Source organism: Pipistrellus hanaki, assembly GCF_964339955.1.
Source record: "Pipistrellus hanaki genome assembly, chromosome: 3".
In the NCBI taxonomy this organism is placed as follows: Eukaryota; Metazoa; Chordata; class Mammalia; order Chiroptera; family Vespertilionidae; genus Pipistrellus; species Pipistrellus hanaki.
Window position 1 is genome coordinate 78,662,574 of NC_140505.1, and position 25,777 is coordinate 78,688,350.

Sequence of the window (25,777 nt, forward strand, 5' to 3'; positions counted from 1 at the left end):
AACTCCGAGACCATCTGGAATCCTGTAACGGAGAGGAATAGACAGAAGTGCTCCAGCCATGAAGACAGAAGAGACATAATTCAGAGATGGAAGATGCTGAGAACGCCTCAGCATATCAGCAGACAGCAGCTGCGTGTTGCTAAAGGATGCCCAGGACCAAACCAGAGATGGTCGGACCTGCATCACCACCGTTTGTCCACCAACCAGATCTGAAATATCATGGCTGACATGTGCACATAAGGGACCATTTGACATTGAAATTAGGACTCAAAAGAACTGTTGGTCCAGAAAGGAACTCACTACAGACTGATTCATTTGCCTCTCAGCATAACCATTATGGCTTGTCTCAGTTTAGGTTCTTACAAGGGTATTTCTTGGATCACATGATCTCACACATCTAGAGGAAATAATGAACACCATAAACTGATGAACAAAAACAGACCCAGAGAAAGAGAAGCAGCGATCAGACTCTCAAACCTCAGAGGGAAAGTAGGGGAGGGTGGGGGTAAGGGGAAGAGATCAACCAAAGGACTTGTGTTCATGCCTATGGGCCTGGCCAGTGGCCATGGACAACAGGGGGGCGGGGGGCATATGTAGGGAAGGGTTTGGGATGGAAATGGGGGGATGAGGACAGTTATGTGATACCACAATCAATTAAAAAAAAAAAAAAATGGGCGTCCTCAAATCGGTTACTGCTCCGTGCTTCCCACCCACCCGGTGGGCACTGGAGGGGCAGCCAGCGCCCCGGCGTCCCGCCTTGCTCTGACGTCACAGAAGCGCCCGGAGGGGCGGGCGGCGATACGTCATCGGGCCGCTGCGAGCGGGAGTCCGGGAGCTGCGGCGGCGGCGGAGGATGTGGCACCGGGGCCATGCCTAACCGCGGGGGCCCCCGGGGCCGGGGCGAGGGCAGCGGGGCAGATGCAAAACCTGGAGGGCACGGGCGCCGGGCGGTCCGTCAGCACCCAGACCGACAGCATGACCGGTGAGTGCGGCCCGCGCCGCCCCGCGGCCAGGCTCCCGTGCTCCTGGGCCGGGCGGCCCGGCCCGCCGCCTCTCCCTCCGCCCCTGGCCGCCGCCTGCCCCGGGGCCGCCCCTGCCCCGCCGGCGGGCTCCCCGGCCTGCCTGCCTCGGCCTTGGAAGTCCGGCGCTCACCTCCCTCCATCCCTCCCTCCCTCTCCCCGTTATGCTCCTCCCCTGTCACTGTTCCTCCCCGCACCCAGGACCGTCGGGACCTCTGGGAAAGAGGAGCCTGAAAGCCGTGCTTTTGACTTGATTTCCAAATTAACCACACGTCACACTTTCCTACATTTCAACTGCTTTACCCTCAAAGATCACCGCATTTTCGGTACCAGGTTGTAGCCACTGCCCTTGCTACAACACCACAGTCCAAGGAAAAGCTTGCTCCGCGATGACATCAGATGCTAGGGCTTTTCATAGCTCCCTCTGGGGTGTTCCCATCGCTAGCACCCCGCCCCCAGCGGTGTGAGGGCTGGAGAAAGTGGTTCCGGCTGTGGAAAGTGCTGCGGAGGTCACCTCAAGTGAGATGGTGGCCGGTTTCTGCTAAGAAACCACTTTCTCTTGTCCCCCCATTCCCATCCCAAACCCCTGAGTGGCATGGAGCTTAGTTCATATTTTCATCAGCAACATTTTTAAAGTGCCTGCCCTCTCTTTTGTAGGTCAAATACCAAGGCTTTCTAAAGTCAACCTTTTCACCCTGCTCAGTCTCTGGATGGAGCTCTTCCCAGCAGTCGAAGGCCAAAGACAAAAATCTCAGGTATATTTTTTTCCTTAGATAATTCCAACCATTTACAAAAGCCAGGATCTCAATTTTGATATGCTCCAGTTTCTGTCACACTTAAAAACAAACTAAAAAAAACAAACGTTACAATTTGAAAAATAGCTTTATGATTTAATGTGACATTTGTAACTTGTAACTAACATCTTTCCAATCTAAAAATAGAACAATTACTGTTTCTGACTATGCCATGCTTATCAGGTATTAATGGTATTCGTTGATTTGGCCAGTTATTGTCTATACCACATAATTCATCACTCAATTGTATACTGTTCCCATTTCATCTGGGTAGTTCCCCTCTCCCACCAAATGGTAAATTACTTGAAGATAGAGATCATACCTTGTTTTACCTGGTATAACCCTTAGCATCTACTATTGTAAAAGGTAATTGATGAGCATTTGTCCCATTTAAGTAGTCTCTTGTTTTGGATCTCCAAAGAGATGATCAAAACAGGTTAGGAATATATTGTAAGGATCCTAATATATAAAAACCCAAGGTCTGTGTCGTCCAAAATGACCAAAGGCTGGATGGACTGCCGAGGGGGCTAAGGATCAGGGCCCTGAGAGAGGCCTGGAGAGAGAACCAAGGTCTGATCTGTAGCCTCCATGGCTGCTGTTGATCAGCCCTTGACTCTCTGATCAGGCCTGGAGATAGGTCCAGAGATGCTGACTGGCATAGAAACCAACCAGTTGGAACCAAATCTAGGTGAACTGTGAAGAGCCAATTGCTGCCTAGGAGGCAGAGCTTTTGACCATGACTGGCATAGAAACCAACCAATCAGAACCTAATCTGGGTGAACTGCAAAAGCAGAATTTAAGGTGGGGGCTGAGGAGGGGTTTTAAGGGCAACAGCTGTTTGATGTAAGGTGTGAGAAAGCAGTTCAATTTTTTAATGATTGGTTTGGCAGTATAGTGTATATGGCTGGCTATCAGGCCAAATATAGGGATTATGTATTTTTGTCTACCAAGAGCATCTCCTCCTGCTGAAAAAGCCCCTCCCCCCCATTTAAGCAATCCTATCCTATATACTCTATATTAATACATATCAATAGTATAGTATGTATTAGTATAATACATACTAATTAGTATGAAGGGTAATACATACATTAGTATGAAGGGTAATATGCTAATCAGACCGGATCGACCGGCCATCTTCTGGACATTCAGCTTCCTTCCGGACAAAGCCGTGCTAGTGGGGGCCGAGGCAGAGGCAGTTAGGGGTGATTAGGCTAACAGAGGAGGGCATTTGGGGGCAAGATCAGGCTGGCAGGAGAGGGCAGTTGGGGGCGAGCTGGCAGGCAGAGAGGTTAGGGGCAACCAGGCAGAGGCAATTAGAGGCAATCAAGCAGGCAGGTAGGTGAGTGGTTAGGAGCCAGCGGTCCCAGATTGTGAGAGGGATGTCTGATTGCTGGTTTAGGCCTAATATGGCAGTCAGACATCCACCCCAGGGGTCCTCAATTGGAGAGGGTGCAGGCTGGACTGAGAGGAAATCCCCTCACCCTTGTGCACGAATTTCATGCACCCGGCCACTAGTCTATACAGTATATATAAAAGCCTAAGTGACTGGTTGCTATGATATGCACTGACCACCAGGGGGCAGATGCTCATAGCAGGAGCTGCTCCCTGGTGGTCAGTGCGCTCCCACAGCCAACCTCTCGCAGCCAGCCATCCTCCTGCAGTCCCTCCCCCTGGCCAATCGGGCACTCCCCCTACCCCCCTGATTGGCTCCGATTGCCAGTCAGGCTGAGGAATCCCGCCCGTGCACAAATTTGTGCACTGGGCCTCTAGTAATCATATAAGCCAATGTGTTAGAAGTATATACAGCCTCCATCTTTTCTTTCTCCTACCCCGAGTATGGCAGAGTGCTATGTTCTCATCAGTTTCCTCTGTGAATGGAGTTGCATGGTTCTCACCATTTTGGTTTGGTAGGTTTGGAAGTTTAGAATGTTGTTACTGATCTTTAAGGAGTATGGAAGTAGTATAGGTTAAGTTAAGTATTTAAAACATTTTTAGAAGCAGAGGAAAGGGGGGAGATTACCTGTGGTTTCTCACAATTCTAACCACATCAGTTTTAACATTTTGGTGCTTTCCTTCAATCCTTTTTTAAGCATAAAGTTCCCCCCCTTATAAAATTATTATTGTATTCTGCATATGCTTATTGAAGTTTCCAACTTACCAATAATTCTGCTAAAAGGTTGTTTCAGGTTTTCCACAGAAAGACTTGCAAATCGTTAAATTCTTATGAGGTCATTCATACCCAACTTCTTTTTCTTTTGAAAATTTTTAAAATTTATTTCAGAGAGGAAGGGAGAGGGAGATAAAACATCAATGACGAGGGAGTATTGTTGATCGGCTGACTCCTGCCCCGACTTGGGATAGAGCCCACAACCCAGGCATGTACCCTGACCAGGAATTGAACTGTGATTGCTTGGTTCATAGGTTGACAATCACTGAGCCACACTGGCCAGGCTTTTTTTCTTTTCTTTTTTCTTTTTTACTGTGGATGAAGTTGTGTATTTGGCTCTGGAGATATAGAAAGAATGGAACATAATCCTTACTTTCTAATGGGGACAAATACTAGGGATTTAAACAGTTAATGTACAATTAGATGGTGGAGTCAAGTACAGAATGCCAGCAGACATGCTACCAAGACAGAAGAGGGGGTGGGCTCTGAATAGGGACGTGCGGGAAGGATTCCCGGGGCAGGCTGCATCTGTACTGAGACATGAAGAGTGAGTGGGGATTTACTGTTCACACATGCAGACCTAATGAAAACCTGAGACTGAAAAGCTACCTCTGGAAGTGGAGAGCAGGGAAAAACTGAAGAAAGAGGCTGGTCAGTCCAGTCTGGTAACTAGTAGAGTTTATTGAGGGAAACTTACATACGAGATATATCTTGGGTGACTGCACTACAAAATGGATCCCCTCGCTACTTTCCTTGGCAGGTGCCAGAGAATTATATGAGGTAAAGGGGTGATAGTCATGGGTACAAGTAGGTGAATGCTACCAGGTATGGAAATTACATGTTTGGTCAGGACAACAACCTGTTCCAGACCAGCCCATAGCAGAAGGCAGGGGAGGGATGCTTATGTCAGAATGAACAGGCGTTACCATCAGGCAGTCTCTAAGGGGGATTTCAGAGCCCTGTTCTGGCCTAGGTCCAGCCAGCAGGGCAGACAGCAGACATGTCATGGATTAGTCTCCTGTACATTTGCCAAGCCAAGAGACTCCAAATGGACACGCTTGGAGGAGTGAGAATTTGTGGTTCACATGTCTGTCAGAAGGTGAAGTTGGGTGGAGTTATCAGCATTGGGGTTCTTGGGTTCCCCAAGCTAGAAAGCAAAAGGAAATTTCCAGACAGATTAGATGAAACTTATGCTTAAGGGCAAGGGAGACCACACAGAGGAAAGGAAGGTCCTCTGAACTGACTGGGCTTTGGTGTGGGGGAGCTCTGCTTGGCTCCTGTTATAAGCGGGGGACAAAGCAGGCTTGTGTGAAAAGGTGGGCTTTTGGAAAAAGGTAGGCTTTTGGAATTCCCATTTTAGGGCTTAGGTGACTTCCTTTTCCAGCTGTTTTCCTGGTAACTATGTCCATGCCTGCCCTCTGGGGGCAGGATGGTATTCTGCTCATTACCACCACCCTGGGGAAGTCATATAGTGGTCAAACCTTGATCAACTGTGCATGCAGGTCAGTAAGAAGGGAGATAAAACCAGCTACCTCTGCATTTTTGAGAAGGGAGTGGAGGAGTGGTGACATTTTTGGGGTTAGCTCACCCCAAGTTTTTTTCTGACTAACTGAACTTGGCTTCCTGGGCACTGGTATTCTCCAGTCCCAGCCCAAGTCCCTATGCTGTCTTGAAGGGAAGATATTGAAGATGAGCTTGGAAAAGTATATGGGAATCGCATCATAAAAAAAAATTTGTATGCCTTGCAAGGGAGTTCAGATTTTATCCTATAAATAATGGGATTGAATTGAATTTTAACAGGGGGAATTTACTATTTTTAAAAGTAATGTTTTTTATTGATTATAGAGAGAAAGGAGGGGGAGAGGGAGACAGAGAGAGAAACATCAATGAAAGAGAAACATCAACATCAATCAGCTGCCTCCTGCATGCCCTGCTTGAGTGCAAGCCTACAAACCCGGGCATGTGCCCTGACTGGGAACTGAACCAGTGACCTCCTGGTGCATGGGTTAATGCTCAACCACTGAGTCACACCAACTGGTGGGAATTTACTATTTTTAAATTAAGACTTTATTGTTAGAGAACACTGTTAAGTTCACAGCAAAATTGAGGGGAAAGTGCATAGATTTTCCATACACTCTGGCACATGGGTAGCCTCCCCCATTATCTACATCCCCCCAACATTTGTTACAGTTGATGAACTACCATTGACACATCATGATTACTCAAACTCTATAGTTTACATTAAGATTCACTCTTGTATATTCTATGGGTTTGGACACATATATAATGACATTGATCCATCAGTATGGTATCATACAGAGTATTTTCATTGGCCTACAAATGCTCTATGCTCCACTTATTTATTCCTCTCCAGCCCGTTACCCCTGATGTTTTTTGTTTCTGTCTCCATAGTTTTGTCTTTCTCAGAATATCATGTAGTTGTGAATCACGCCATATGTAGTCTTTTCAGATATTCTTCTTCTTTCACTTAGCACAGTGATTTTCAGCTGCTGTGCTGAAGAATTTTTAAAACATGCAATATCTGACTATTCAGTCAAGGACACTGACCTCTTTTGCCTTAAGTTGTCAAATTAAAAAATGACAATAGCCCTGGCCAGTGTGGCTCAGTTGAATGTTGTCTCATACATCAAAAGGTCACTGGTTCGATTCCCAATTAGTGTCCATGCACAGGTTGTGGGCTCTATCCCTGGTGGGCATGCAGGAGGCAGCCTTTCGATGTTTCTATCATCAGTGTTTCTCTCCCTCCCCCTTTCTTTCTCAAATCAATAAAAACATTTTAAAAAATGACAACAGCCAATACAGTAATTGCTGTTTTGTGTGACTAAATAAAAATTATACTGGTTTTTTTTTTTTTTTTTTTTTTTTTTAGCTGCAAAAAAGATAGTATATTTTTTGGTGTGCTGCAGAATTTTAGTAATTAGTTTACGTGTGCCATGAGACAAAAATTGTTGAAAATTGCTGACTTAGCAATTTGTATTTTCGATTTCTTCATGTCCTTTCATGACTTCATAGCTCATTTCTTTTTAGCATTGAATAAGATTCCATTGTCTGCATGTACCACAGTTTGTTTATCCATTCTCCTACTGAAGGATATCTTGGTTACTTCCAGGTTATGGCAATTATGAATGAAGTTGCTATAAACATCTGTGTACAGATTTTGTGTAGACATAAGTTTTCATGTTCTTTGGGTAAATAGCAAGAAGCATGATTGCTGGATTGTATGGTAAGAGTATGTATAGTTTTGTAAGGAACCGCCAAACTGTCTTCCAAAGTGCCTGTACATCCTCCTCAGCATTTGGTGTCTGTGTTCTGGATTTTGGACATTCCAATAGCAGGTACTAGTAGTGGTATCTTACTGTTGTTTTCTTTTGCATTTCCCTGGTGATATATGATGTGATGGGTCCTTTCATTTGCTCTCTGTATCTCTTATTTGGTGAGATGTCTTTTAAGGTCTTTGTCCTATGTTTTAGTCAGGTTGTTTGTTTTGTTGAGTTTAAAGAGTTGTTCATATATTTGGATAACAATTTTTCATCAGATGTGTTTATTGCAAATATTTTCTCCCAGTCTATGGCTTGTCTTCTCATGCAGTTGATATTGCCTTTTGTAGTACAATTTATAATTTTAATGAAGTCTAGGTTATCATTGATTTTTTTTCATGGCTCATGCCTTTGGTGTTGTATCTAAGAAGTCATGGTCATAACAAAGGTCATCTAGGTTTTCTGCTATGTTATCTTCTCAAGTTTTATGGTTTTGCGTTTTACATTTAGGTCTATGTTCCATTTTGAGTTAACTTTTGTGAAGGGTGTAAAGTCTGTGTAGATACAGGGAATTTACTTTTTATGATAAAATGTCTCTTGGAATAGTTTTCTAATTCCTATGTGAAATGTTTTATTATTAATAATGTTATGCATTTTGATTCCCTGTTTGTCAATCACTCTTCCAACCTCCTCATATCATTAATGGCTTTGAGAAAGCTCTTTATTTTCTTCATGATTTTATTCTTTTTACTTCTTGATAGCTTATTTTGTGTAAGTAGAAGATTTCAGTCAGGCTGTTCTTGTTTTTTTTTTCCATATAAAATTTGTTTTTTAACAGATTATAAACAAATGTTTAAAAATTCAAGACTTTAAAAAAATGCATATAAAGAGCTGGGTTTGTTAGTGTGAAGGAAGTAGAAACTTCTGCCTTTCTACATTCTTTCAGCTGTTCTAATCAAATAGACATGAGACAGGTTAATAAGAGAAAATGACCAAATCTAATTACATATATATGAGAACCCTACATAATGAGAGTTTCAGGAAAATGAGGTATATATGATATTCTCAGCGAAGGATGCCATAAGGCACCTTGGGTCTTCAGAGGGGAGGAAGGTCATTCTTGGGATGATAGATGTTCAGTAAATAGAAGTTTGCCCTGCCTATGGATTGGTCATACAAATTATTTCTGATGATAACTTGAGTATGGACAAAGCCCCTATTTTAAATTATTTAAGAGTGAGGTAAACTTTCTCGTGAGAGTCTCTATTGCTTTCAGCTCAGAATAATTTACATGCCAAAGTGGCAAATCTTGTGGAGGTATGTTCTGAATCACTTCATTAGAGATTGAGTACTAATTTTGATTTTTAAAACATTTTTATTGATTGATTTTAGAGAGAGAGAGAGAGGGGGGGGGGAGAGAAAGAGTGTGTGTGAGAGAGAAGCATCGATTTTGTTGTTGTTCAGTTATTCATACACTTCCTGGTTTCCTCTTGTATGTGCCCTGACCCAGGATAGAACTATAACCTTGGCATATGGGGACAGCGCTCTAACCAACTGAACTACCCAGCCAGAGCAAGTACTTATTCTAAAGAAGCTTTTTTAATATCAAAATTTGATCTCATTTTAATTTTTTATATATATTAGTATACTACATCTCTGTGTTTATATATCAGCATGTGTTTGTTATTATCATTTTAATGATTGCATAACAGTCCACTGTATCAATATACCTTGTTTGTTCCCTTTTTACTAGTCATTTAAATTGTAATTTTAATTAGCCTTAGTGTGTTACTAACAAACACTTCTAAATACAGTAGTCACCCTTTATCCATGGTTTTGCTTTCTGTAGTTTCAATTACCCATAGTCAGCCCAAGCTCAAAAATATTAAATGGAAAATTCCAGAAGAAAACAATTTATGTAGTAAATTTTAAATTGCATGCTGTTACGAGTAGTGTGATAAAATCTTATGCCATCCTGCTTTATGCTTCCCTGGATGTGAATCCAAACTACGTGTTACCTGCCTGTTAGCCACTTAGCCGTCTCAGTTATTAGATCAGTTATCACAGTAGTTCAGTGCTTGTGTTCAAATAACCCTTATTTTACTTAATGCTATATTCACATAATTTTTATTATAGTATATAGTTATAATTTTTCTATTTTACTTTGTCATTAATCTCTTATTTTGCCTAATTTATAAATTAAACTTTATCATAGGTATGTATGTTTAGGAAAAAACATAGTAGATATTGGGTTCAGTACTATCTGTGGGTTCAGGCATCCACTGGGGGTCTTGGAACATACCCCCCGCTGATATCAGATACTGTATACTACAGTATAGCTGATATCGAGATTTTCTAGGTTGTCAAATATATATATTGTATGGATGCTTCTTGGGGATTTCCTGTGAGGTATATATCAAGTATGAAAACTAATAATTTTAAGAATCCAGTTCAGCACTAGCCAATGGCTCAGTTGGTTCGAGCGTTGTCCTGAACACCAAAAGGTTGTGGTTTGATCCTTGGTCAGGGCATGTATGGGAGACAACCGATCGATGTTTCTTTCTCTCAAATCAATAAAAAACATATCCTCCAGTGAGGATTAAAAAAAAAAAAAAAAAAGAAAGAAAAAAGAATCCAGTCAAAACTAGATAAATGAATGGGAGAGAAAGTATTATTTATGAGACTTCTGGGGAATGGGGAAGGGAAGACACAAAAGTTTGGAATAGAAATCAAGCACTGTGGAAAATGGTTGTCATTTAAAAATAATTCTCTATCCTTTTCACTCCTAGTTTTTCATTTTAGTTAAGTTAGAGTATTTAAATTACCTGATTATTATCGGGTCTAGTAATAATTAATGTCGTTTTTAAACATTCGTTTAAAATCTTGCTTGGCGTTGACTTGTATTGACATAACCTTCAAACACATGGTATCTACAGAATGTGTGAAGTGCAATTAACAAGTTTTGCTTGAAAAAGTTTGTGTTTGGTTTGGTTTTTGTTGCAGAACTAGGGCTAAGAAGATGGCAGATGAAGAGCATATTTGGCACTGCATGTTTTACGAGTTCCAATTAGGAAGAAAAGCAAGTGAGGCTGCAAAAAACATCTGTAGTGCTCTTGGCCAAGATGCAGTGAGCGCCAGAAAATGCCAGCGTTGGTTTGAGAAATTTCGCGAGGGAAATTTTTCGTTAGATGACAAGAGTGGTCGAGGCCGGGTGTCCAATTTTGATCAAGAAGCTCTTCAAGCTCTTTTGGTGCAAAATCCTCAAATTACCCAACAAGAGCTTGCGACAACTTTAAATTGTTCACAAAAAACAATTTCCAATCAATTGCGTGCACTTGGCAAAGTCCAAAAGTTTGGAAAATGGGTTCCTCATGAGTTGACCGACAACAACCGTAATCAAAGAGTCACAATTTGCAGTTCGCTCCTCTCTTGTCAAAACCGTTTGCCGTTTTTAGAGCAAATTGTTACCGGAGATGAAGAATGGGTGCTGTATGTTAATTTGAAAAGGCAGCCTCAATGGTTGGACAAAAATGAGGCTCCGCAGCCCACGCCAAAACCTGACTTGCATGCGAAAAAAGTGATGTGTGTTTGGTGGAATTCTAAAGGAATTCTTCATTATGAACTTTTACCATCTAACCAAACCATTACAAGTGCAGTGTATAGTGCCCAATTGGAAAGGTTAGCCCAAGCTTTAAGAGAAAAAGAACCCGCGCTGATTAATCGGAAGGGCGTAATTCTTCACCACGATAACGCAGGACCACATACTGCAAGAATCACTGCTGAAAAACTGCGCCAGTTGGAATGGGAAGTTCTCCCTCAACCTGCATATTCTCCTTCCGATTGCCCCTTCCGATTACCATTTGTTTCGTTCTTTGCAAAACTTTCTTCTTGGAAAAAAATTTAATAATGAAGAATGCCTTGAGAATCCAAGATGGCTGCTCGGGTAGGCAACTAGCCGCAGCCGCACACAACAATTTTAATAAAATACAACTAAAATATAAAATGGACATTACCCAGAACTACAGGAAAGTCGACTGACTGGAAATCCTACAACAAGAAGCAAGGAGAAAACCAGAAGGAAGCGCGGAGGAGCTGTAAAAGCCTAAGGTACGGAGACACGCGGCGCGCGGAGAGGACGGAGCCGGAGAGGAGGGAGGCCGAGTGCCTGGCGGGCGTTCCCTAGCGGAAAGGAGATAAAACTCCGACTGTGCTGGGCCCCTGACTGCTCTGAACCCCAGATCTGGGCCAGACCCCGGGGACTCAGGCTCAGCCATAGGGAGCTGGGCTATAAGTCGGAACCCCGGGGTAGCGGAGAAAGGAGGTCCCGGAGGCGCGCACACTGCCCCCAGAGAAGGGACGGTCGGCTGTGCCGCGGGATTGCCCTGACGGGAAGGAGACTGGGGCTCCAGACTGCTGTGAACGCCACCTCCAACTCCACTTCCAACTGAACTGAACCCCAATACCGGGCTCATTGTGGGAGAGCATAGACTGTTTGGCAGCAGGCGAAAATCGAGGGCACCTTTCTCTCAGAGGCGCCGGCAGCGAGCACTGAAGGACCCGCATAGGGCGGGGCTGACGGAAGCCAAAGCTGCAGGCTCCACCCTGAAACCCCGTCCCATCTGTAACTGCGAAATGCGACAACAAAATAGATCACAAACGAAAGAAATGGAGGACAAAAAGCGTCTGGATATAGAGTTCAAATCTACGCTTATAAGGTTTTTCAAGAATTTCCTAGAAAAGATGGATAAGGCCTATGAGGATATGAAAAGAGATCAACTAGAATTAATAAGGAGTCAACAAGAAATGATAAGGGATCAACAAGAAATAAAGAATACATTGTCTGAAATAAAAAATATTCTACAGAGTCCTAAAAACAGAATGGAAGATCGCAAGAATCAAGTCAAAGATTTGGAACATAAAGAGCCAGAAGACACTCCTCCACAGAAGCTAGAAGGCAAGAGAATCCAGAAAATTGAAGATAATGTAAGAAACCTCTGGGACAACTTCAAGAGAACCAACATCAGAATTATGGGGGTTCCAGAAGATGAGAGAGAGCAAGATATCGAAAACATACTGAAAGAAATAGTGACAGAAAACTTCCCCCACCTGGTGAAAGAATTTGACTTACAAGTCCAGGAAGCGCACAGAACTCCAAACAAAAGGAATCCAAAGAGGACCACACCGAGACACATCATAATTAAAATTCCAAGAGCAAAAGATAAAGAGAGAATACTAAAAGAAGCAAGAGCAAAGAAGGTAGTAACTTATAAAGGAGCACCTATACGATTGTCAGCTGACTTCTCAACAGAAACCATGCAGGCCAGAAGGGAATGGCAAGAAATATTCAAGGTGATGAATAGCAAGAACCTACAGCCAAAAATAAGCTACCCAGCAAAGCTATCACTCAGAATCGAAGGCCAGATAAAGAGCTTCACTAATAAAAAAAAGCTAAAGGAGTTCATCACCACCAAACCAGAATTATATGAATTGCTGAAGGGGGTTCTTTCAGAAGAGAAAGTAAACAAAGATAAAAATTATGAACAACAAATACGTAATTATCAACAAGTGAATCTAAAAACCGAGGAAATTAAAAAAATCTGATGAACAATATTAACTGTTGAATATAATAGAATCAGAGGTATGGAAGGGGAGTGAACTGATGATTCTTGGGGAAAAGGGGAGAGGGGGATGTGGGAAGAGACTGAACATAAACTGTGCACCTATGGATGAGGACAATGGGGAGAGGGGAAAGGGCAGAGGGTGGGGTGGGAACCTGGTGGAGGAGAGCAATGGTGGTGGTGGTGGGGGGGAAGGAACATTTGTAATAATATGAAAAATAAAAACTTATTAAAAAAAAATAATGAAGAATGCCTCAAAAATGCATTGACTGAATTTTTTGCATCAAAATCACAAGAATTTTACAACAGAGGGATTAAAATGCTTCCTGAGCGTTGGGCACAAGTAGTAGAAAACAACGGCAACTATATTGTTGATTAAATTTTGTTGTATTGTTTAAATAAATTCGATTTAAAAAAGTATTAGAAAACGACATTAATTATTACTAGACCTAATACTTTAGTGTAAGAATTAGAATAACTGCATTGTTCTCATTTTTCTCTCTGCATAATTCATATTGTCCCTTTCTACCATTTCTTCCCATTTTGTCTTCTGCCATCTTATTTTCATTATTAATGGTCTTACTGTACTTTTCCAGAATAGAATCAATGTAGCATAATGATTAAGAGAATGGATTTGGGGCTCAGATCCTAGGTTATCTGTTTATTAGCTGTGTGACTATGTTCAAGTTATTTAATCTTTATCAGTCACAATTTTTTCATTTGTAAAATGGGAGCAATAATAGTTACTTTGTAAAGTTGTGAGGATTAAATGAGATGATATAGGGCTTGGTATGTGGTACACATGCAGCAAATGTTAGGTACTTTTATTATTATCACTCATATAATCATCACTACTACTACCATCCACACACCCCACATTTCACTACCAATATCATCACTTCCTCTTCCTGTCCTGTTGAAACACAAACCCCATTCCCAGGACATGGCTTTTCTTGTAGTAAACTTCTTAGATGCCATTCCTTTTCTAGCATCCATCATTTGTTTCATAGACTAAGATGTTTATATTTACCAAGCTTGTCATTCCAACTTTCAGACTTTCTCCAATTTATTACACATATCCCCTACTTTGGGCTCACAGAATTCTGCTTTATCACACTGGCTTAATGATCTGTTCACTTCATAGTAGCACCTGTATTCATAAATCGTAAGCTCTGTAAGGGCTGCGCCCTGAGCAGCTAGGTCTGTGGCTGACACAAAGCAAGGATTTATAAATAAAGGAGTTTGGTCCCTGGCTCAAAACTTTCTTTAAAAAAAAAAAAAAAAAAGGAATATATATATTATTGATTTCAGAAAGGAATGGAGAGGGAGAGAAATATATAAACATTAATGATGAGAGAGAATCCTTGATTGGCTACCTCCTTCATGTCCCACACAGGGGAACAAACCTGTAACCAGGCATATGCTATGACCGGGAAGGGAACAGTGACCTCTGACTCATATGTCGGCACTCAACCACTGAGCTACACCAGCCAGGCCTCTAGAGTTTCTACCATTTTACTTTTAGAGGAGACTTATGGACATCTCTGCATTAGGGTCCTGTTGCTCTGTAACAAATTACCACAGAGTTGGTAGCTTAAAACAACACACATTTATTATCTTAAATTTCTGGGGGTCAAAAGTCGGAAATGAGTCTCTCTGGGCTAAAATCAAAATGTTGGCAGGCTGTGTTTCTTTAGAAACTCTGGAAGAATTCGTTTCCTTTCCTTTTTCAGCTTTTAGAGACTGCCACATGCCTTGGATCATGGACCCTTTCCTCCATTTTCAAAACCAGTGGCGGCCAGGTTCAGTCTTACTTGGACCACTCTGACACTGATTCTCCTGCCTCCCTCTCGCTGCTAAGGACCCTTGCTATTACCCACATAAGCCCACCCATGTAATCCAGATAATCTCCTTATCTCAGGTTAATTAGCAGCCTTAATTCCATCTGCAACCTTGCCTTGGTAACTTAACTGCTACAGGCTCAGGGATTGCGATAGGAAGGCCTTTGGGTGGTCATTATTCTGCCTACCATAATCAACATCTAATGCTTTTGTTACATAGTTTCTTCCCAAATCCAGTTAATTTTCCACTATTCCCCTACAGTCCTGCTTAGCCATGGCCATACTCTGGACTTTTCCATTGCTCAAAACTGTCCCAACTCTAAAATTTTTAACTACAGAATTCTATTTTCTGACTACAATTTACCCTTCTTCAATGTTTTGGAAAAGTATGCAGGGACCAGAATAAAAAGGCCTAATGTATTATATTAGGTTACATAATCTGAACATGAACCTGAACAAAGCAGGAAGCCAATGCAGAGTTTTATCAATTAAAAAAAAAAAAAATGTTCCAAAGCCAAGGAGACGGCTTTTAATTAGAAGATATAGAATTAATCATACATCTTATGTATTAACCCCCCCCCCCCCAATCTGCTTTTAATTAGGAAAAGGAAGAGGGAAGGCATGGACACTTAGGAGATAATGAAGAGATGGTCAGAGTATCTACTGACAAAAAACAGGTGAATTTTTATGATTTCTAAACAACACACACACACACACACATATATATGTTCATAATAAAGCAAAAGGAATGGTGTAAAATAGAATAGAACTTCCTCTTATACTCAAATTCCCTATTCCCACTTCCAAAGGAGTTTCTTGTATACTCTTCTAAAAATGTTTTGTCCATTTACAGGATTATACACGTCTATTTTGTAAAAAACATTGTTCTATAGTATGCTCCTACATCTTCCTTTTTAAAAAAAAATTTCCACCTTTAACTCATATTAGTTCATGTGTTGAGACGCTTCCATGGTTCTTTCAAATTCCAACATCTTGCTGGCTTAAAGAATGCGAGGCACAAACTGCTCTTTACTTCGGTTATTTCTAGGAGTTGCCTTTGTAACAAGCAATCTTGAGGGTTGAGGTAATGTCTCTCTCTTGGTACAAGAGTGTGTGTTTGCTTGCTGTCTGGATAAAACAATAGAATCCCAAAGCTCAGTGTTCCTCTCCTATAACATAATCTACTTTGTGTCCAGGAATCTATCTAGGCTGTTCTGCCTGACCCACATGGGATTTATGAGCAGGGGAAATCATCACAAAATGATGCTCATGCTGCTTGCTTAGCTATGAATGATACAATCTTTTGTCTGAGGCTCATGTCTCTGCCAGAATCCATGAAACAGCGGGCTAACTTACTGGCTTCTAGGAGAGGTCAAATCAGAGCCCTGACCTGACAAGATTGTATGGTTTTTCCTTGTTATTTAATAATCTTTTGCATTTTTTCAGAGAGATCCTGATTCATCAGATATGGAGTGGGGGGGAAAAGTATATTTTTAAAAAAACTTACCTTGATGATTTTGATGTACATTCCTGGGATTTTCTAAAATTCCCAACAAAGTATAGAAATAATTTGTCTCAGAATATATAGATGTATTTTATTATAAGAAAAGCAAAGGTAAAAAATAGTGACTCACCATCTTAAGTTCATATACAAAACAGACTGCCCTCTTTGGTCTCTGTGTTAATATAAAACTCTGTGACTAGGGCTAATAGATGACTTGCCAAGATGTCAGTGAGATGAAGTAAAATAGTGGCAGAATAGTGATTCACTAAAAAGATTTAGTCTTTTGGGAGTTTCTGAGTTGTAGTAAGTGAAAGTGACAAAATGGAATGCAACTTAGCCTTTTATTTGCTTTGTTTTAAGTTTGGGATGGAAAAAAAATCTTTGTCTCAAACTTGATATTTGGCCTTAGCTAGAAACAGAATGAAAAAAAAATATTTTTTTTCCCTGAGGTAAAAAGACAAAAAAGTGATAAATAGAGGATTCCAAGATGGCAGTGGATTAAGTGGAAGCTACACTGACATTCTCCAGGACCAAACTGGAATTACAACTAAAGTATAGAAAATATCATTCTGAATAACCAGCTGAAGCCTAGCTGAAGAGAACCTTTATCACCAAAGATGTAAAGAGGAGGCCACATCGAGACTGGTAGGAATTGTGGAGGTGCAAGAGGGCTGGCTGGGCTCCCAGCAGTTGAGTTCGGGAGGGATATCTCAGCTGTGGGGAGTTCCCCTGAGAAGTCTGGGGTCTAAACCCCCAACCAGGCTCCCCAGCCCAGAGGACCAGAACTGGGAAAGGTCCCACAGAACATCTGTCTGTGAAAAGCAATGGGGCTTCTGTCTACCAGGGAGAGAGGGCTGGAAAAGCAGGCACCCTCTTAAAGGGCCAATGCACAAAATTTTATGTGCAGCCCCTTACCTTGGACTTCAGCAGAGAGAGGACAGTCGACTAGAGCTTGTGAGGAGAACTTGGGATTGGTGGCTCGGAACGGAGTTGAAAGGACAGCCACTTGGATCCCTGTGCTGTCATTCCCCCATACTGCAGAGGCCATCTTTCTCATGCAGAACTTTACTACCCAGGCAGTTACAGCCTGGGGGAAGCAATTGCCTCACCCATTGGAAGCCCTCACCATACCCTGTGGTCTGCAACGTGAGGTTCATTAAGTGACTGAGACTAACAATCAACCTGTAGGCAGAGGCAGATCTCTGGGTGCTTTGAATCTGTGCTGGATCTGCTTTGGGACCTGGGGATAGCAAAAGTAGACATTAGTGTGCATCTTGACCCTTTCCAAATGCACCCAGCCTCAGCAGAGGGAATCACAAGCTTTGGATCGCTGATAGCTTCAAATAGGGTATTCAGGGCTAGTCACAAACAGTGTCTGACATTGGCCTGTACCAGAGACTCTTTGATGAAGAGGTCCAAAACCAATAAACCCAGTGGTCAGCTTCAGACAACAGAGCAGGATCTAAAAAGCTTCATAAGCAGCATATCAACAGGGAGATATTGGCAGGCTCCAAGCACTGCTGAGGTGAATTATGTTTCATGTGATAAGCACCTGCACAGCAGTCTACGTGCTGTGTTGGAAATTGAGCCTCACTCTCAGCCACACATGAATGAGACAGTAGCAATCAAGATTTAAGTAAAATAACAGATCCCACACAACACATACAAGGGACAGTAGAGCACTCAGGTCTGGTGATCAGGGAGACTTCACTATTGGTTTATACAGATCACCTACTACATAAGGCCACCCTACCAAGATTGGGAGTCATAGCAGATTAACCTAATACATAGGATCCCCGAGCAGGCAGCCAAAATGGGGAGACAAAGAAACAATTCCCAAATGAAAGAAGAGAATTCTCCAGAAGAACTAAGTGAAATGGATATAAGCAATCTATCAGATATAGAGTTCAGAAGTAATGATTATAAGGATGCTCAACAGCATAAACAAAATATAGAAATTATGAAAAGCAACCAGTCAGAAATGAAGAATGACATAGTAGAAATAAAGAACACACCAGAGAGGATTAAAAATGGTCATGTCGTAAGTGGAAGCTACACTGACATTCACTCAGGACCAAACTGTTAATACAACTAAAATAGAGAAAACCACCATGAAAAAATAAACTGAAGACTAGCTGGAGAGAACCCTGATAACCAGGGACGGAAAGTGGAAATTGCAGAGAGACTGGTAGGAAGTGCAGAGATGCAAAAGTGCTGAATGGGCTCCCACAGACAGTAGCTGAAGGTCCAGAGGGATATCTCAGCTGTGAGAGGTTCCCACTGAGATTCTGGGGTCTAAAACCCAAACTGGACTCCCCAGCCCAGAGGCCAGAACTGAGAAAGGTGCCCACAGAACATTTGGCTGTGAAAAGCAGCAGGGTTGCTCTCTGGTAGCCAGAGATGGCTGGAAATGCAGGCACGCTGTAAAAGTGCCAGTGCACAAAATTTCATGTGCAGCCACTCGCCTTGCTCTGAATGAGGAGAGCAGAGTGGACGGGAGCTCTGTGAGGAGAGTCCACGGTCGGGGGCTCTAGGGTGGGAGCTCGGAAGGCAGCCACTCCACTTGATGTGTGGAATCATTTCCTCACACTGCAGAGGAAGTCTTTCTCCACGGATCTTTGCTACGTAGGTGGTTTATTCCTGGGGAAAGGCAGTTGCCCTACCCTGTTGAAGGCATTTTCAGAGTAATTATGAAAAAAGATCAGTCATATATGAAGACAGCACTAATAAAGAACACATTGGCATAGAAACCCACATATAAAGCCTGTATGTTCATGTTGACCATTGTCACTGCAGTCAACTTAATAAATAAAATTAAAAAGAAAAAGGACACATTTGAAGGAATACCTAGCAGATTAAGGGAAGCCAAGGATTGGATCAGTGAATTGGATGACAGGGTAGGAAAAAATCACTCAGAGAATCATAAAGAAAAATACAATTAAATAACAGGACAGCCCTAGCTGATTTTACTCAGTGGATAGAGCATTGGCCTGTAGACTGAAGGGTCCTGTGTTTGATTCCAGTCAAAGACACATACCTGGGTTGTGGGTTTGATCCCAGTAGGGAGTGTGCAGGAGGTAGCTGATCAGTGATTCTCATCATTGATGTTTCTATCTCTCTCCCTCTCTGAAATCAATAAAAATATAAAAACAAAAAAACAGGAAGACAACTTAAGGGAGCTATGGGATAACATGAAGTGTAACAACATTTGCATAATAGGAGTGCCAGAAGGAGAAGAAAGTGAGCAAGGAATGGACAAAGTGTTTGAAGAAATAATGGCAGAAAAATTCCCTAACCTGGTGAAGGAAGAAGTCACACAAGTTTAGGAAGTATAGAGAGTCTCAAGCAAGAATAACCTAGAGACCCACACCCTAAAGAGACACATCATAATTAAAATGGAAAAAATTAAAGACAAAAAGAGAATCTTAAAAGCAGCAGGAGAAAATTAATTTGTTACCTTCAAAGGAACTCCCATAAGGCTGTCAGCTGGTTTCTCAACAGAAGCTCTATAAGCCAGAAAGGAATAGCTGAAGTATTCAAGATAATAAAAAGCAAGAATCTGAAACCAAGAGTACTCTATGCAACAAGTCTATCATTCAAAATGGATGGTGAAATAAAAAGCTTCCCAGGCCCCCCCCAAAAAAGTTAAAGTAGTTTATTACCACCAAACCAACATTGAATGTAATGTTAAGAAGTAATGTATATATAGAGAAATATAGGCATATATAATAAAAATGGCAATAAATAAATACTTAGCAATAATAACCTTAAATGTAAATGGATTAAATGTTCCAATCAAAAGACATAGGGTAGCAGAATGGATAAGAAAATATGACCCATACATATATGCTGTCTACAAGAGGCCCACCTAAGAACAAAAGACTCAGGATAAAAGTGAAGGGATAGAAAAAAACTTCCCATGCTAATAGAAATGGAAGGAAAAAAAAGGGAAGGGGGTAGCAATACTTATATCTGACAAAGTAGACTTTAAAGTGAAGGCCATAACAAGAGACAAGGAAGGTTATTACCTAATACTAAAGGGATCAATCCAACAAGAAGATATAAACCTTGTAAACGTACATGCACCCCAATTTAGGAGATTCTAAATATATAAATAAAGTCTTGGAGAACTTTAACAGAGAGATCAACAGGACTGCAGTCATAGTAGGGGTCTTCAACACCCCCTGGCTTTACTGGATAGATCTTCCTGACAAAAAAATCAAGAAAATAGTGACTCTGAATAGCATACTAGATCAGATGGATTTAATTGACATTTACAGAACATTTTACCCCAAAGCTGCAGAATTCAACTCAAGTGCACATGGGACATTCTCGAAAATAGACCACAGACTAGTCTACAATTTCAAAAAGATTGAACTCATATGAAGTATTTTCTTGTACCACAATGGCATGAAACTTGAAATAAACTATAATACAAAAACTCAAAAATTTTCAAACACATGGAGTCTAATAGCATGTTATTAAACAATGAATGGGTTACCACTGAGGTCAAAGAAGAAAATCAAAACTTCCTGGGAGAAATTAAAAATGAACTCACAGCCCGACCAGTGTGGCTCAGTGGTCGACCTATGAATCAGGAAGTCAGGGTTCGGTTCCCGATCAGGGCACATACCTGGGTTTTGGGCTTGATTCCCCAGTAGGGGGCATGAAGGAGGTAGCCGATTAATGATTCTCTATCATCATTGATGTTTCTATCTCTCTCCCACTTCCTTCCTCTAAAATCAATAAAAATATATTAAAAAACAGAAAATGAACACACAAAACCCCAAATCTATGGGACACAACGAAAGCAGCCCTGAGAAGAAAGTTCATAGCACAATGGGCCCACCTCAAGGAACAAAAATCTCTAGTCTCTAATAAACTATCTAACCCTAAAACTAAATGAATTAAGAACAAGAAAAAAAGCCCCAAGTTAGTAGACGGGATGATATAATAATCATAGGGAAATTAAATGACATAGACTTAAAAAAAATATAAAAGATCAATGAAACCAAGGGCTGGTTCTTGGAAATGATAATCAAGATTGACCCACTATCCAGACTCATCAAGAAACAGAGAGAGGACCCAAATAAATAAAATTAGAAACGAAAGCTGTGAAGTAACAACTGATACCACAGAAATTCAACGATTTGTAAGAAAATATTACCAACAACTGCATGCCAATGAATTGAACAACCTGAGCAAAATGGACAAATCCTTAGAAACATACAATCTTCCAAAACTCAAGAAGAGTAAGAAAATCTTTATAGACCAAGAACAACTAATGAGATTGAAGCAGAAATAAAAAGACAAACTTCGAGCAAACAAATGTCCTGGACTAGAGGGCTTCAAAAGGGAGTTTTACCAAAGATTCAAAACAGAACTAACTTATCCCCCTCAAACTATTCCAAAAAATTGAAGAGGAGAAAAGAATTCAAGGCTCTTTTTAGGAAGCCAGCATTATCCTAATTCCAAAACCAAATAAAGACCTCTACAAAGAAAGAAAATTGCAGGCTAATATTCCTGATGAATATACATAAGAAATCCTCAACAAAATATTAGCAAATGTAATCCAACAATATGTTAAAAAGATTATCTACTATGACCAAGGGGGTTAAGGCTGGTATAATATTCACAAATCAATAAATGTGACATCTCTCTCTCTCTCTCTCTCTCTCTCTCTCTCTCTCTCATACACACACACACACACACACACACACACACACACATGCACGGCTAATATGCAAAGTGTCCCCTCAGGAGTTCGACCCAGAGACCAGGAGTTCGATTGCTCGCTGTGACCACCAGGGGGCAGCGCAGAACAAAGGAAGTCCCCGGCCAGCATCCAGGAGGACTAAAATGTCCATATCTCTAAGGGAATCTGTAGATTCAATGCAATCCCTATTAAAATACCAATACATATTTCACAGAACCAGAACAAATACTCCAGCAATTTATATGGAACCAAAAAAGACCCTGACTAGCCACAGCAATCTTGAAAAAGAACAAAGTAAGAGGGATCACAATACCAGATATAAAATTAAACAGCAGTCATTGTAATCAAAACAACCTGGTACTGGCACATGGAACATAGACCCCAGAAATTAACCCAAGCCATTACTCTCAATTAATATTTGACAAAGGAGCCCGGCCAGTGTGGCTCAGTGATTGATCTTCAACCCATGAACCAGGAGGTCACTGTTTGATTGCTGGTCAAGGCACATGCCTGAGTTACGGACTTGATCCTCAAGTAGAGGGCATATCAGAGACAGCCATTCTATGATTCTCATCTTAAATTTAAAAAATACATATATTTTATTGATTTTTTTAGAGAGGAAGAGAGAGGGATAGAGAGTTAGTTAGAAACATTGATGAGAGAGAAATATTGATCAGCCGCCTCTTGCATACCCCCTCCTGGGGATGTGCCCACAAACAAGTGACATGCCCTTGGCCAGAATCGAACCTGGGACCTTTCAGTCCGCAGGCCGATGCTCTATCCACTGAGCCAAACCGGTTTCTGCTCATCTTCAGTGTTTTTATCTCTCTCTCTATCCCTTCCTCTCTCTGAAGTCAATTAAAACATAATTTAAAAAATTGGACAAAGAAGGCAAGAGCATACAATGGAATAAAGACAGTCTCTTCAATAAATGATGTTGTCCAAGAGACAAATGAAAAAATGCTGTTACCGATCATCAGATGCAAATTAAAAGGACAATGAGACATCACCTTACCGATGTCAAAATGGCTACCATCACCAAATCAGCAAATGACTTTACAGGATTTGCTTATTTGTATGTAAAATCAGTTCTCTAAATTGTTTTTATGACCATTTAGAAGCCTAATACTAAAAATAGTCCTATACTAGATGCTATAAGAAAAAAAGTCGAATCAACTTGGTTCTTGCCTTTCAATAGGTCAAAATTTATTTATTTCTCACTAGGACTTTATTAATGAGAATTAAATGCTAAATTGATTTAAGAAATCATAAATTTAAAACATTTCTGGTATTAAAGCCAGTATTAAATATTCAAAAACTTTTGGGGACCTAATGAAAAATATGCTTTTGTTTAACCTGTTCAGGTAATGAATGAAATAATTTTTCATGTTATTAATAAATAAAGTATAATCCATGATATGATCTTTAGCATTTATAACTAATAAATTATTATTTTGTGTTTTAATGTAGGTGAAGAAAACTGGTCTTGTGGTGGTGAGAGACATGAAAATTGTTGATCTTCACTGTTCAAGTGAAGAGTTACATGCTGGGAAAATTGCTCTTATAAAACATGGGTCAAGGCTGAAAAACTGTGATCTTTATTTTTCCAGAAAGCCATGTTCTGCTTGTTTGAAAATGATTGTAAATGGTAAGTGTAGATAAGGCTTTGCTGGGGATTACTAACATTTATCTGAGAACAGTCAGTGGAAACAGTGTATAAGTACCACAGGGGTACTTTAGAAGTATATATATCTAAAGATAGTTTTATATACTATAAGAACTCAGAAAGCTTATATTCTGGTCTCAGCTCTGTCACTAACTACCTTGTTTCCCCGAAAATAAGACAGTGTCTTATATTAATTTTTTCTCCCAAAGTTGTGCTAGGTCTTATTTTCAGGGGATGTCTTATCTTTCCATGCGCTAGGTCTTATTTTTGGAGGATGTCTTATCTTCGGGGAAACACGGTAGTTAGATGATGCTTCATGTCAATACTAGACTGAAATGAGCTGCTATCTTATATAATAAAAGCCTAATATGCAAATTGTCCCCTCAACTGGGAGTTTGGGAATTTGACCAGGGGGTGGGAATGGCCCCTCACCCCAGCCGGCTTGGTCCCCCATAGGGCGCCCCCCCTCTCCCCGCCCTGGCTGGCCTGGCCCCTCCCCAGCCCCAATCGTACACTGGTGTGATTCCTCAGCCTGGCCTGTGCCCTCTAGCAATCTGAGAACACTCAGGGGATGTCTGCAGGCCAGGCCGAGGGACCCCCACCACACAGGACCTCTAATAACAAATAAAACACTTAAAATTTCAGTGGTTTAATATACTAGGCATTTATAACCCCTGTACGGTAGTTTATCCCTGGTCAGGGCATGTATGAGAGGCAATCAGTTGATGTGTCCCTCTCACACTGGTGTTTCTCTATCTCTCCCCTTCTCTTCCACTCTCTCTAAAAATCAATGGAAAAATATCCTTGGGTGAGGATTAACTAACAAATCCTGGCTGGGAAGTCAATAACATCATTTCTGTTCATATTCATTGTGGGAACTGTAGTTCCTGGCCGCTTCCCATTGACTACATTTTGGAAATGATAAACACAAATTATTAATGTTTAGCTTTCCATCTTTGTCATACAGGGCTACTCACTAAAACTTTTTGTGCTCATGATTTTTTTTTCCCTCCAAGTAAGTATGCAGACCATTCTGCTATTTAAAATATATCTTCTTTTTTTTTTTTTTTTTTTTTTTTTTATTTTAACATACTTTCTTTATTTTTTTTTATTATTTTTTTTATTTATTTTTTACATATTTTCTTGATTTTTTTTTATTGCCCCCCTCCCTCCCTCCCACACATCCCCTCCCTCCCCATAGTTTTATGTCCATTGGTTGTACTTATATGCATTTATACAAGTCCTTCGGTTGATCTATTATCTCCCCCTGATATCCCTACCCTCCCCACTGTAATTTGACAGTCTGCCTGTTGCTTTACTTTCTCTATATCTGTCTCTTGGTTCATCAGTTTATAAAGATCTTTATCATCCACCGATGTGTGAGGTCATGTGGTGTTTCTCTTTCGTTGATTGGCTTATTTCACTCAGCATGATGCTCTCCAATTCCATCCAGGTTGCTGCAAATGATGAGAATTCCTTCTTCTTTATGGCAGCATAGTATTCCATTGTGTAGATGTACCATAGTTTTTGGATCCAATCATCTGCTGACGGGCACCTAGGCTGTTTCCAAATTCTGGCTATTGTAGATTGTGCTGCTATGAACATAGGGGTGCATATATCCTTTCTGATTGGTGTTTCTAGTTTCTTGGGATATATAAAATATATCTTCTTTTTAAAATAAGTTTTTATTGATTTCAGAGAGAGGGGAGGGAGAGAGATAGAAACATCAATGATGAGAGATTCATTGATAGTCTGCCTCCTGCACACCCCCTACCTGGAGAGTGAGCCTGCAACCCGGGCATGTGCCTGACCAGGAATCAAACCATGACCTCCTGGTTGATAGGTCGATGGTCAACTGAGCGACATCAGCCAGACCAAAAACATTACACCTTTTACATAGATACTGATGCTGCAGGAGGAATTAATGGCCAGATTTCCCAGACATGAGTCAGTGGGGCTCTTGGGGTGCTGCTGAAGGAAGCATTTCAGAAGCCCCATGGGAGGATGGGATATGGAGGAAGGCTTTATTTGTATGAGGTTACTTTTTTTAAGTTGCAGTGTTCCATTTCCCCAAGCCAGTTCTGAAAGAGGGCTTCTGGGAGTTCAGCAAAGCAGAAGCAGGTCCAGTGTACAGAACTTCCTTTCCATGTTGCAGTGGAGGATAGTTTAGTATT

General features: G+C 41.0%; 2 protein-coding genes across 9 annotated transcripts in view; both read left to right on the top strand.

Moving 5' to 3' along the window:
• Positions 1–793: 793 nt before the first annotated feature.
• The window catches only part of CDADC1 (cytidine and dCMP deaminase domain containing 1), a 58,833-nt gene continuing 33,849 nt past the window's right edge, over positions 794–25,777 (top strand). For 3 of the 8 annotated variants that reach the window (XM_084879414.1, XM_084879416.1, XM_084879415.1), the window contains exons 1-4: positions 807–982; positions 1,677–1,774; positions 15,320–15,394; positions 23,408–23,585. In XM_084879414.1, coding sequence (XP_084735540.1) covers positions 919–982; positions 1,677–1,774; positions 15,320–15,394; positions 23,408–23,585 — 415 coding nt within the window. In that variant the 5' untranslated portion in view covers positions 807–918. Of the gene's footprint in view, positions 983–1,676; positions 1,775–15,319; positions 15,395–16,698; positions 16,867–23,407; positions 23,586–25,777 lie in introns of those variants that run through there. The other 5 variants (XM_084879417.1, XM_084879419.1, XM_084879418.1 and 2 more) reach the window with 3 other exon arrangements.
• Positions 10,268–14,138, top strand: LOC311620222 (histone-lysine N-methyltransferase SETMAR-like). Its single transcript, XM_084879481.1, has 2 exons — positions 10,268–11,173; positions 13,125–14,138. Exon 1 carries the CDS (start codon positions 10,278–10,280, stop codon positions 11,160–11,162), a length of 885 nt encoding a protein of 294 aa, XP_084735607.1. The 5' UTR covers positions 10,268–10,277; the 3' UTR covers positions 11,163–11,173; positions 13,125–14,138.